General features: G+C 38.6%; 2 protein-coding genes across 2 annotated transcripts; one reads left to right on the top strand and one right to left on the bottom strand.

The window, feature by feature from the left end:
• Positions 1-2,266: 2,266 nt before the first annotated feature.
• On the bottom strand, positions 2,267-9,073 carry tatdn1 (TatD DNase domain containing 1). The gene is made up of 12 exons (XM_066690898.1): positions 8,970-9,073; positions 8,168-8,233; positions 7,997-8,046; positions 7,821-7,884; positions 7,572-7,715; positions 5,710-5,752; positions 5,140-5,225; positions 5,012-5,052; positions 4,278-4,354; positions 3,650-3,720; positions 2,934-3,060; positions 2,267-2,450 (listed from the first exon to the last, which is right to left on the bottom strand). Exons 1-12 carry the CDS (start codon positions 9,046-9,048, stop codon positions 2,357-2,359), a joined length of 942 nt encoding a protein of 313 aa, XP_066546995.1. The 5' UTR covers positions 9,049-9,073; the 3' UTR covers positions 2,267-2,356.
• A 357-nt stretch (positions 9,074-9,430) lies between these two features.
• On the top strand, positions 9,431-12,231 carry ndufb9 (NADH:ubiquinone oxidoreductase subunit B9). Its single transcript, XM_066691333.1, has 4 exons — positions 9,431-9,586; positions 10,416-10,608; positions 10,995-11,108; positions 12,008-12,231. The coding sequence occupies exons 1-4, from the start codon at positions 9,501-9,503 to the stop codon at positions 12,137-12,139; spliced, it is 525 nt and encodes a 174-aa protein (XP_066547430.1). The 5' UTR covers positions 9,431-9,500; the 3' UTR covers positions 12,140-12,231.
• Positions 12,232-12,313: the final 82 nt, after the last annotated feature.

The raw sequence follows: 12,313 nt of genomic DNA, 5'->3' as shown, positions 1-12,313 counted from the left end.
TGTAACATTTTATGTAAGGTGCAACGGTTTAAGCAATTTTCTTGTAAGCAAATCATCACAGTATACAAATTACATAGCTGAACATTTCACATCTTTCGGATACCTGTGAAATGTGCATTTTTTCACAGACTTTTTTGTCTGTGGATGGTAATAAAATGAAGATCCTTATTTATTGAGCAGCTGCAGCTTCCTACCCCATGGTGCCTTGGCAGTTACTGTGCCTGGAGGCCTTTCTGAGTATCCAATCATCCTTGGACTCTAGAATATAGATTGGAGCCCATGCAGTCCTGCTTACTTACCTCAAATCATACGACCTAATTTCTTCTACCACCTGTGCCGATGATACATTTGACATCATATAATTATTTCGCAAAATGTGTTGTTGATAACAGCAGAAAAAAGTTATATAAAAAGTTAAGAATTAAGTCTTCTGAAATAGTTCAAGAGATTAAGTAGAAACAATTGAATTACTTTATTCAACAGTATGCCGTCTGCATTTTACAAAGTTGCATTACCTTCGGTTAGATGTCTACCTTATAGTAATCCACATAGAGAAAAAATTATAAGTAGGGTTACCTCTTCATGCTTCTCATTGCAGGGTTACCTACAGTGTGTGTACAATTTGTAATGTGTATATATATATATATATATATATACACTCACCTAAAGGATTATTAGGAACACCTGTTCAATTTCTCATTAATGCAATTATCTAACCAACCAATCACATGGCAGTTGCTTCAATGCATTTAGGGGTGTGGTCCTGGTCAAGACAATCTCCTGAACTCCAAACTGAATGTCTGAATGGGAAAGAAAGGTGATTTAAGCAATTTTGAGCGTGGCATGGTTGTTGGTGCCAGACGGGCCGGTCTGAGTATTTCACAATCTGCTCAGTTACTGGGATTTTCACGCACAACCATTTCTAGGGTTTACAAAGAATGGTGTGAAAAGGGAAAAACATCCAGTATGCGGCAGTCCTGTGGGCGAAAATGCCTTGTTGATGCTAGAGGTCAGAGGAGAATGGGCCGACTCATTCAAGCTGATAGAAGAGCAACTTTGACTGAAATAACCACTCGTTACAACCGAGGTATGCAGCAAAGCATTTGTGAAGCCACAACACGTACAACCTTGAGGCGGATGGGCTACAACAGCAGAAGACCCCACCGGGTACCACTCATCTCCACTACAAATAGGAAAAAGAGGCTACAATTTGCACAAGCTCACCAAAATTGGACAGTTGAAGACTGGAAAAATGTTGCCTGGTCTGATGAGTCTCGATTTCTGTTGAGACATTCAGATGGTAGAGTCAGAATTTGGCGTAAACAGAATGAGAACATGGATCCATCATGCCTTGTTACCACTGTGCAGGCTGGTGGTGGTGGTGTAATGGTGTGGGGGATGTTTTCTTGGCACACTTTAGGCCCCTTAGTGCCAATTGGGCATCGTTTAAATGCCACGGCCTACCTGAGCATTGTTTCTGACCATGTCCATCCCTTTATGACCACCATGTACCCATCCTCTGATGGCTACTTCCAGCAGGATAATGCACCATGTCACAAAGGTCCAATCATTTCAAATTGGTTTCTTGAACATGACAATGAGTTCACTGTACTAAACTGGCCCCCACAGTCACCAGATCTCAACCCAATAGAGCATCTTTGGGATGTGGTGGAACGGGAGCTTCGTGCCCTGGATGTGCATCCCACGAATCTCCATCAACTGCAAGATGCTATCCTATCAATATGGGCCAACATTTCTAAAGAATGCTTTCAGCACCTTGTTGAATCAATGCCACGTAGAATTAAGGCAGTTCTGAAGGCGAAAGGGGGTCAAACACAGTATTAGTATGGTGTTCCTAATAATCCTATAGGTGAGTGTATATATATTATACATACATACATACACACACTGAGTGGCCACTTTATTAGGCATACCGACCTAATAGTGAATTGCTCCACCTTTTGCCCCCAGAACAGCCTATAAATGCTTATAAATTAGGTATCAAAATCTAAAACGATAGTGGAGTTACTAAACATATTTAAAATAACTGAATTGGAAGATTTCAAACTATGATCATTTCTCATTGGCTTAAGACACCTGCTAAATGATTTATTAACAATAATAATATTAATAATAATCACATTATAAATCATTGCTCAATGTATTGTTCCTTGTAAATAATTATGGAATTATTTGGGATAATATAAAGGACTGACCTACTAAAACTTCAAGCAGGTGCAAGGTCTGTAATAAAGAACCCAAATGCTCTGTTTTAATGTCCTTTTTATTACATACTTAAAATGTCCCACTGAACCAGAAACAGTCTAGGCTGGCATAATATCCTGGATCAACATCTCTAGAAGAAGACCTTCATTGTGTTTTTGAAAATGGTGTTTGCCATCTCAATAGGATCCTCCTCTCTTGTGGCAGCCATAACCTCGAGCACTTGACTGCAGAGATATAATCAACAAAACAGGTTTGTATTATCAAGACAATTAGTGTCTTGTTGTTAGTTTAATAAACACACAAAAAACACAGCAACATTTTTTTAAACCTCACAATTGGTAGCTTTTATTTTCGGTTGACTTTGACATGCAAATGTGGGTATTATAGTAGTGTAGGGATGTTGAATTGATTTGGGATATCAGGAATAACTACGATGAAATATTCCATTACCTGAGTTGATTTTTATTTTCCCAAAAGCTTGAGTAGTCCTGAAAATAACAAACTAAAAGGACAACCAAGGTGCTGGGTAGAAACTAAAATCATAAGTTGTAGGCAGGCATGTATCCTTGAATACAAACATCATATACAAATAAATACAGAGAACATGCTTTTCTCCATAAATAACACTATCATCTTGCATTATGTTGGATTAGCAAAACAACTAAGATTTACCCCTATTATGAAGAGGTTTTGCTTTGATTACATACATGATATGGCAGGGTTCATTCCTGTCCTTAAGGCAGTGGCCAGCCTCCCACTTCTTCTTAGTGGGAAAGGTAGTTTTGATGAACTTTGACCCAGCATGAGTGTTCTTCACTCCACACCAGGGGGCATCTAAAAGACATATACAGGAAAACCCTATTATTTAAATTTTGCTTCCAAATTTGGGAAAGTAAACCTTACCCCACTTTCACTAATTGTAAAGAGACATACATAGGATAAGAAGCATATTTCATTTTCATAAAAAGAAACAGGACACATTCCTCAAGCTACTTTTCCTCTTGTAATGATGCTTTATACTTTATACTAAAATAAAAATACTAAAATATGTTCCTGAAAACATTTGTATCTGAATTGATTAATAAGCAGCTGAAACAAACCAAACATTATTTGATAGGTCTTATTGTCCCTTTATTTTCAGGCAATGCTACATGCAATTCCAACTTTTGAGAATTCAGTCTGTACAAATGAAGAACACGCATTTACTTGACTGAACACTTTTCAATGTATCATACTTGTATAAAGACAAATCCAAAAGATATAATAAGAGTGCAAAATGGAAAGGGTCTCTGTGCTGATAGATTTTATATCCTTACCACAGCCAATGAGAAAAGTAAGACTTTTCCCACTTGTTAATTCTCCCAAAATGTTTAATGAATAGTGCATTTGAAGGCCTATTTCTGGTCTATAATCCTGCACCTACCTGTCTCAATCATTAGCCTTTCAGTTGGTATGGACTTCATTGCTTCAATATTTGGTTCTGTTTTCAATGAGCTGAAACAGATTGAAAATGAAAAAACTGTATTTCTAGTTGACCAGTGTGACTGGCATGATGTTAAATGGGTATACTTAGCTTCACTTGGTTTAAGTTGGGTGGATGCTTTTCTCAGAATGCAACACAACATGTGTTTCAGGGCTTTACATTGTATCTGTCGACTTAATGTAACTGAATCCAGACGCACTTTAAGTCACACCCAGTTTTTACTGTATTTAGTCTTTAAATATGAAGTCATCCCCACTGTATGGTTTTAAATCTCAAGTTATGGTTTCTCCATCTTTGGGACAAGCAAGAGGATAATTTCAGAAATCTGTACCCATTTTGGTTCAGATGTTTTATATTCAATGAAAGGAATAGTAAAATGTCAATTTTATACAATTTGAATTCTAAATTATGAATAAGTGTTTAGTCATTGTATCTATATTATTATTGGAAATTCTCCACTTAAATTATGTTTTGTTAAATTGCCTCAGTATTTATCAGTTGGGACATTTTTTTTTAAAAGGAGTGGGGTCCCTGTCATTAAAACATTTGCAGTTTAAGATCAACTTACCAACCATTTATACCAATATAAAGATCAAGGTCAATTATTGCTGCAGCTTCTTCCTTAGTACCATCAAATGAATGAACCTGTTTAGGATGACAGTAATGAGATTTCTCTCTTCTTAATCCAAATCACAAGACTTTCCTGACTTCATTAAACAGGTGCATACTGCTTCCATAAAAGCCATGCCTTGGCAGCAATATCCAGCGAAAAATAATAATCTAGCTCTTATTATTGATTGACAAATGCATTACCTCACCATTTTGAAACATCAGATCTAGTCAAACCCCGTTTCAGAAACCAAGATGAGGAAACTGAAACAGAACCTAACCCTTCAATCTATTGTTGTATCATTTATTGACCAAACATGTAAAGGAATTCAGTTTCATTGTATTGGTATTACTTTCTTAGCGGTAAATGTTAAAAGCGAATCCAAGAACATGAACATGAACCAATCCAACTGTAGTGAGTTTGCACTAACCCAGTAGCTCCTAACCCTGGTTCCAGTGGAGCATGAACCAATCTGTCTGCTGATTTTCATTCCAACTGAGCTCTTCTTTGAGCCTTTAATTAAGCCAATGATTGTCAGTTGTTTTCAGCTCTTAAACAGGTGGAGAGTGTAATAAAAGCCAACAGACAGCGGGGGTTCCAGGACCAGCATGGGGAACACTGCACTAAGCAAGATCATCCCAGGACTGGACATAGCACATATCTATAATAACATAAAAAATAACTGAACTTACCACACCTCCAACACACCTCTCTCTGTTTCTTCTCATTATATCTGCCAATGTGGAAAACATACAGTTTCAAAGTGCAAAGAGCTTAGCAGGTGCCAGAAAGGTCGAACCCCAAAGAAAAGCAGAAGTACCTATAAATTCCTTGTGTGAGTTCCTACAATGGAGGAACATTGGCAGCTTAGTTTCTTCAGCCAAATCAAATTGCTTTTCAAAGTACCTTTCAGAATTAAGAAAAAAAAAGAGAGAAAATACAAATTATTTTGCACATATATTTAGTCCTTCACTTACTTGAAATTGTATCACTCTTGTATAATAATAGTAATAATAATCTTCTATAATAGTATACAAGAGGAAATGGAGTAGAGGTACATGTAGTCCTTAAAATAGAAGGCACTTCTGAACACCAAGAGTTGCGGGTGTCTGGAACTATGTAGGCATTGTTTTGATTTGTTTTATTTTTATCTGATTTCTTGGGACCTTCTCTCTTATACATACATTCATATTGAATTTTGCCTTTGCATTGTATTTACTACAACAATTGGTGTTTAGAAGGGCTCATGTTGGAATTAAATTGTTCTTTTGACGCACGTAAGTTATATAGACACAGTCATACTGGGTTATTTATTAAACTCCAATGTTTAACTTTATTATTTTTATTATCTTTTTCACAGGAAATGTCTGCACATCAAAATTCAACTTACCGAAGCTGGGTCTCTTTAGGACAAAACTCCAATCTGTCAAAATCTGATCATGTAAAAGGGAATTAAATAACACACACTTGGAAATTGAAGTCTTATATGTATAAAAATGTGACAACAACTGCCAAAACTATATTAATTGTATATACACAAGTTTCAATGGTGTCTCAATTCAATGGCATTGCTGATCAGATGCTCATAATTATGTGGCATACAGGTGCAGCTGATTTGGAGCTGGTTAAAATCAGATGCATTTAGAGTCATAATTGGGTTGTAATTCAGTCTTCTACTGAGAACAAGCTTGTATATTACAGGCTGAAGTCTTTTTTTTTTAAATCACCACATCTATTTTTAAACCACATATTGGGATCCATCTCAGTCTTTCATTCACTACATAAAACCAGATATTTCTGATGTTGTATTCTTTTTCCATGGACAAACCAACCGTCAGTCTGCAATCAGTAAGCATTAATTCAGCCAGCCAAACCCCCTGACCAAACCTGTGGTGGAAGAAACTCCCTTACACACTTTATGCATAAAATAGTTATTAAAGTACTGGATCCACAAAGTTACAGGGAAAGGAGTTCATTAAAATTAGTCAGCCTTGCGGGAAATGACAGAATACAAAGCTCTACTGTAGTGAAGAGAGGCAGCGGAAAAGTAATTACCTGGGAGAGTGGTGTTTGTGCTTCATCAGGCCTTTTCAGGCAAATATCAACACTGCATCTAACTAAACACTGACCTTGCAACTTTGTCCAAGGAATAGATAAATCAACTACTGAGAACACTAATCACAACCCACCTGGCAATTACTGCTGTGACTTTGTGCTTTTTATGCTTCCCATAGTTCCAGAGGGATGGCATTAGGCAACCGAATATTTGAATAACTGGGCTCATAAATGCCCTTATGAACATTTATGCAGTAAATTTACTTTGCTATGGGTTTCCTTTGTTTGTACCATAGTACCCAACCATGATTGCAATTTACACTTTTTCACCCTACACATCGCTGTGGTTTAACCATAGTATACAACAGTTAACTTAAATAAGTTCTTAAACTTACACAAGTAGAAACAGACAAACTGCACACTTTTCTGCTGAACAGACATTGTGCTTTTCTCACTCATAAAGTGAAGCAGTAATTACCAGCCTGCTGTTCGGAAAGTGACAAAATGATTGTGCCTAATTAGGGAAAAAATGAGTTTACATCCACGTTCACCCAGTGTTTTTGCTTTTGTTTAGTTTCCCCGGGGACTCATTTGCAGTCAGATTTCTTTCCATCCAAGTAATGGAATATAATGGTTCCATCTGTATTCCATTCATGCTGTGCTCAGCTGAGTACTGTGTTTCTCAAGGAGGCCAGTCAGCAATTAGGATGGTTACTGAATCCAGTATTTATCTTTCAGAGACAATTATGTTTTCATAGACAAGTAGCTTACCTTTTTTATACAACAACATACAGTAGTTTATAGCATCTTGTTTTACCCTATATCCTCACTTTCTCATATTTCTTCGTTCACAGTAAAGTTCTGTGTATTTGATGTTTTCCTTTTGCTTTGAGTGTTTTCCATTCTAACTAATATCCATTAAAAAAAACATTCCCTAAACTGACTTCTAAGAAGGGTAGATGATCCGCAAATTAGTGCTATGCAAGCCAAATGGTTGACACAACATGGATTAAAATATTGTAAACTTATGCCACACTGACTAAAAGGCTGTGAGCACTGCTGAATATCTAAATAGAACATCACAGAATTACCACTGTTAAAAACATTAATTCAAATAAAATGTCAGAGAATACACATATCAACTTGTTCTTTAAAAAAGAGCCATTGGCTTGACATAAAAGATGGAGTCCACCCTACCAAGGCCGCACTCCCCAATGGCCACAACCTTGTCCCTGTTTGACTTGGCCAGGTCCTTCAGGTCTGTGAGGTACTGATCAGCGCCGCTCTGCTCAAACTCACTACAGCGAGTTGGGTGGCATCCCACAGTGCAGTAGAATTCATCTTGGCAATGAGAGAGGAGAAAGAGATGGCTTATTGTCTGGATGAACATCATGCCTCACTGTTCTCTACTAAATTAGTGGTACATGATGTGGTTAATGAAGTTACCCCGAGACTGTGCCATCGTCAAGGCTGCCTTACTGTCCTGCAAGCTTCCTCCTGTGATCATTAACTAGAAATAGAGACAAGACAAACACAACAATTCTAAAGTTTCGAAGTCCTGCAAAATACTAAAAAACACCACTTTGCAATAAGCAGCACAGTAAGACAGATGCAATACTAACCTTCTGGACCCCAATTTTCGTGGCTCTTTCTATGATCTGTTCAAAGTCATCTGTAGATAAGAATAAATAACTGCTGATTTAGTGTGCTTTGAGCCTTTGATACCTCTGAAACATACATGATTAAGCCCTTTACCTCAGTCATATTGTATAGGCTGTAAGTAACATACTAACCTTGGTGTTTTTGATTGCCTCTGTATATTCCTCGAAACATTGGATCTGTCAAGTTCACACCAATATCTAAAAACAAACAAATATATTTGTAGGGATCACTCTGGATAGGTGGGGTAATTTATTTTTTTCTCTAGTAAATGTAAGTTTATATTTATGGTTTTCAACAAAATGTATACAAATAATTTACATATCAAATAGCCCAAACATAGCAAATATTTAAAGTGTAGAAGGGGCTTATATACAGCTGAATCACCAATTACAAACACAGCATGTAAGGTAAAGTACCCCCTGCCCTGCTGGTGTTTGTTCCAACCTAGATCCTAATTACTTAATTGAATACTATATTGCTTTGTTAGGTCAATTAAGGATTCAATTAAGCAATTAAGACCTCAGCTGGAACAAAAACCAGCAGGCAGGGGGAACTCCAGGACCCTGATCTAAAATATACCTGTAAAAGATAGATTTGAAGGTTTCTTAAACGTTCTCTCAATATAGGCTATAGTCAATAGTTGACGCATTTCCTGGCACTGATATATTGATTTTCTTTTGATTGCTGAATGAAAGAGATGCTTCACTATCCCTGTATTTCACTTTTGAAACCGCTAACCACACATCGATTAGGTCTGACTGGCCGTCACTGGGGGAGAACATACATTGCGATAGGATTTCACTTCAAATGAGTGTTCAGTCTACATCACGACTGCATAATACCAAAAGTATGTTGTCCTTATGCTAAATGTATAACTATATATAAACTATAACTACCTGTCATTACTTCTAATTTAATATTCAACTTTCTTACCAATAAGTGTAAAGTGTGCCATGATTGCTCTGGTACCAGTGTTGATACAGAATCCACACGCAGGCTGCACAATTCCCATAATTCCCCGCTCTACCGGGGCTGTAAATACTGTAATAAAAGCGCACCACAGATTGTGCACTATGCAGCCTGACCTCATCACACTTCACACCGCACTCACGTCTTTGGAAAGCAAAACCTTTAAGATTTTAATCAAACACTTTTATTTTAATTACGTATCACAATACACCTCCACATCCTATCACCGCAAAAAGATGGGTATATAAGATAGGTATATTAATAGCGAAATATAAAGCCTAACAACAACAACAATAACAATAACAATAATCATAATCATCATCAAATGAAAAGTTTATAATACATTTGTAAATTCCTCCACTGGGTGTCAGTATTCAGATGTCATCCGGCATTGTCTGGCTGGTCTTTTCTATTTGGGTTAGTCCTCCAGTATCCCAGCGTCCCCTGCGCGGCTCCCGTTGAAGGTGAAACCGGTCGGGGAGTACCGGAGGGAAGATGGCAGCCTATCTAACCCATCAACAAAAAGTCCTTCGGCTTTACAAGAAAGCCCTGCGACACCTGGAGTCGTGGTGTATATTTAGGTAAGACCCGCTCACACGGGGCAGGACAGGCTGTGGCGACAGTAGGCCTCGGACTGATAACGGATACATGTCACCCTGTTTACAACAGTCTTGTCATTGAAACGCACTTACATGGTGTCAGTGCCGCTGTCGTGACGTTAACGTTTGTCTAAATCATGTAGCAATACGTGTTATTGTATAAAACGGGATATCTATGAGTGCCTGTGTTGACTTATGTCCTATTATTCATTCGTGTCATGAAAGACACCACCGGTAACTCCGAAATGGATCTGACACTAGTAGCTCTATATATCCAAACCAGTTCATGTCTTAAAGATGCAGTAAAAAAACTGCAGTAGAAGTGAATCTGACACTAGTAGGATAGGTTGTCAATCAGGAGGCTGATTGACAGATTCCCTTACTTTACCTGCTTCTGCAGAGCGATTGATTGCATGCATTTGTATTATTTGAATTCCGTGTATCCTTCAAAAAACACACAGAAAAGTCAGTTTCTTGTCATTAGAAACCCGATCTATGTATGTCAGTCTTGTTTCATAGATAGAAAACACTGAATACGTCCATCTTAAGCATTGGACACAAGTGTACAGTTAATTTCTTCTCTTGGTGATTAAATCTCTCACTATAGCATCATTCCAGTTCACAGACTATAATACTTTATTTATTATTACAGTGACACAAAAGGCAACCTGCAGATGCTGCTAAACAGAAACTATTATTGATGTATATATCTTGGTGGCCCAAAGCTAATCAGATGGGAAAAGCAGCCTTCTTGCAGCTTCATGTGTGTTTGTGTTGGGAGTTGAATTGTGCTGTGGGTTCGACTCTACAGAGACAAGTACCGATTCTACGCCTGTATGCTGAGGGCCCGCTTTGATGAAAACAAGGATGAGAAAGACATGGTGAAGGCACTGATGCTTCTGAAAGCTGGCGAGGAGGAGTTCTGGTCCAACCAGCACCCCCAGCCCTACATCTTCCCTGACTCCCCTGGAGGAACCTCCTACGAGAGATATGAATGCTTCAAGGTAGGGATCACTTCGTATTCGTCTTCAAATTTGTGAGAGTCGGTGATATCTTAAACCATTCCCTACCCCTTTAGAACCAAATGCCAAATCGAAAGTTGCACATTGCATCTTTAGCAGGACTCTTCAGAATAGTGCTTTTAACAGTTTCATTGTGATTCCTTCTCAAGCCATTTTTGCTTAAATGGATGGGATCACAACTATATATTTTTTATACTAAGTAACAGATGTCCTGTGCGATTGTGTACGGACTGTGAAAACATTCAGGTGAAGGCTCAGCAAGTTGAAAACACACTGGTCTTTTACAACAAGGTTACCCATATATGTCAGCGAGGCTCCTGTCTTGCTTTATTCAGATTTAATGGCCGTCTTCTTCTGTCTCTGACCAGGTACCCGAGTGGTGTCTGGATTATTGGCACCCCTCGGAGAAAGCCATGTACCCAGACTACTTTGCCAAGAGGGACCAGTGGAGGAAACTCCGAGCCCAATCCTGGGACAGAGAGGTACGAGTGGCATTTTTCATCAATGCAAAAAAAGAAAAAAGTCTATACTTTCTTAAGCACCGTGTTGTATCGAGCCACACTGCAAATGGGCTTAGACACTGATGAGCTTAATGCCTCATTTAGTCTACCTCAGGCCTCTAGCTCTCGTTTAATTATTATTTTTGTGTTAATTTATATGAATATAATGCAGCGTTCACAAGAATTTAACATGTATAGATATTTTATTAATATATAAATTAAAGTACCAGTAAGACGAGTACTATGCTCAATGAGAGAGCGTTTAGGAGGTGCCATGTTTTAAAAAAGGTTTAATAAATAGTGTGAAGATGTCATATTTCGACATCTGTCCTTTACAGGTCAGGCACCAATAACTTAGTCACCCCTCACTGAGTTAGTCAACACGCTTTACCCCTCTATCCCCTCCCCTTTCAAGAGAGAGGGCTTCATGTCACATGTCAAACTGTGGTTCATATGTTCATAGCATCTAAAGCTTCCCACTGGCAAGATGGCCATATTAGAAGCGGCTTAATACTGTATGTATGCAGTTATACCTGAGTTTTCAAAGCATATATGGAAAATTCAGGACAATACAGAGGCATATTCAATATGACATTACAAATAAACAAACAATACCTAGAAATTGCTGTTGGTTGAGTCTAGGAGGGGTGAAAGCTGCCTGGTTGTTGAGCAAAGAATGTTTGACCTGTGAAGAAGCATTTGAGGAAACTTGACCCAGTGCGAGTTTCCCACCAGCACTGATGAGTTCTTCCGTGCCTTGTCCTGCCTAGCTGCACGATTGTCTGAGAGTCTGGGGCTGCGAGAAATTCCACTGCGTTTCAATTGTAACTCACCCAGTAGATTTAGCAACACTGACCGACATGGATGTTCTTGTTCTTCAGGTCCAGCAGTTGCAGGAGGAGACCCCAGCCGATGGGCCCAAGTCTGAGGTTCTGCCCCCAGCCCGCAAGGAGGGCGACCTCCCCCCTCTGTGGTGGCAGTACGTCACCCGCCCCCGCGAGCGCCCAATGTGAGCCCACTATCTGGGGTTGCAGAGAACAATTGCAAAACCTGTACCACATTTGCCCATTTAACTCTAATAAACTTTACTTGTAGAAGCCAACAATGGGAATTAGGAGCGTACTTTGTTCTTGTATTGTAACTTGCATGACTTCTGAGACTTCCATGTCAGCATGAAATATCACTGC

Source organism: Amia ocellicauda, chromosome 18 (genome assembly GCF_036373705.1).
Source record: "Amia ocellicauda isolate fAmiCal2 chromosome 18, fAmiCal2.hap1, whole genome shotgun sequence".
NCBI classification, from domain to species: Eukaryota; Metazoa; Chordata; class Actinopteri; order Amiiformes; family Amiidae; genus Amia; species Amia ocellicauda.
Note: the sequence above shows the minus strand (reverse complement) of the source record. Positions and strands in the feature narration are given on the sequence as shown.

Bases quoted from the DNA above. Each gene is read 5' to 3' on its own strand.
- tatdn1 (XM_066690898.1), bottom strand. From the start codon at position 9,048: ATGGGAATTGTGCAGCCTGCGTGTGGATTCTGTATCAACACTGGTACC. The intron at 5,226-5,709 runs GTAAGTTGAATT...TAATTCTGAAAG, and splicing joins CCTAAAGAGACCCAGCTTCG to GTACTTTGAAAAGCAATTTG. The intron at 3,721-4,277 runs GTAAGTTGATCT...AATCTGTTTCAG, and splicing joins TATATTGGTATAAATGGTTG to CTCATTGAAAACAGAACCAA.
- ndufb9 (XM_066691333.1), top strand. From the start codon at position 9,501: ATGGCAGCCTATCTAACCCATCAACAAAAAGTCCTTCGGCTTTACAAG. The intron at 9,587-10,415 runs GTAAGACCCGCT...TCGACTCTACAG, and splicing joins GAGTCGTGGTGTATATTTAG to AGACAAGTACCGATTCTACG. The intron at 10,609-10,994 runs GTAGGGATCACT...GTCTCTGACCAG, and splicing joins AGAGATATGAATGCTTCAAG to GTACCCGAGTGGTGTCTGGA.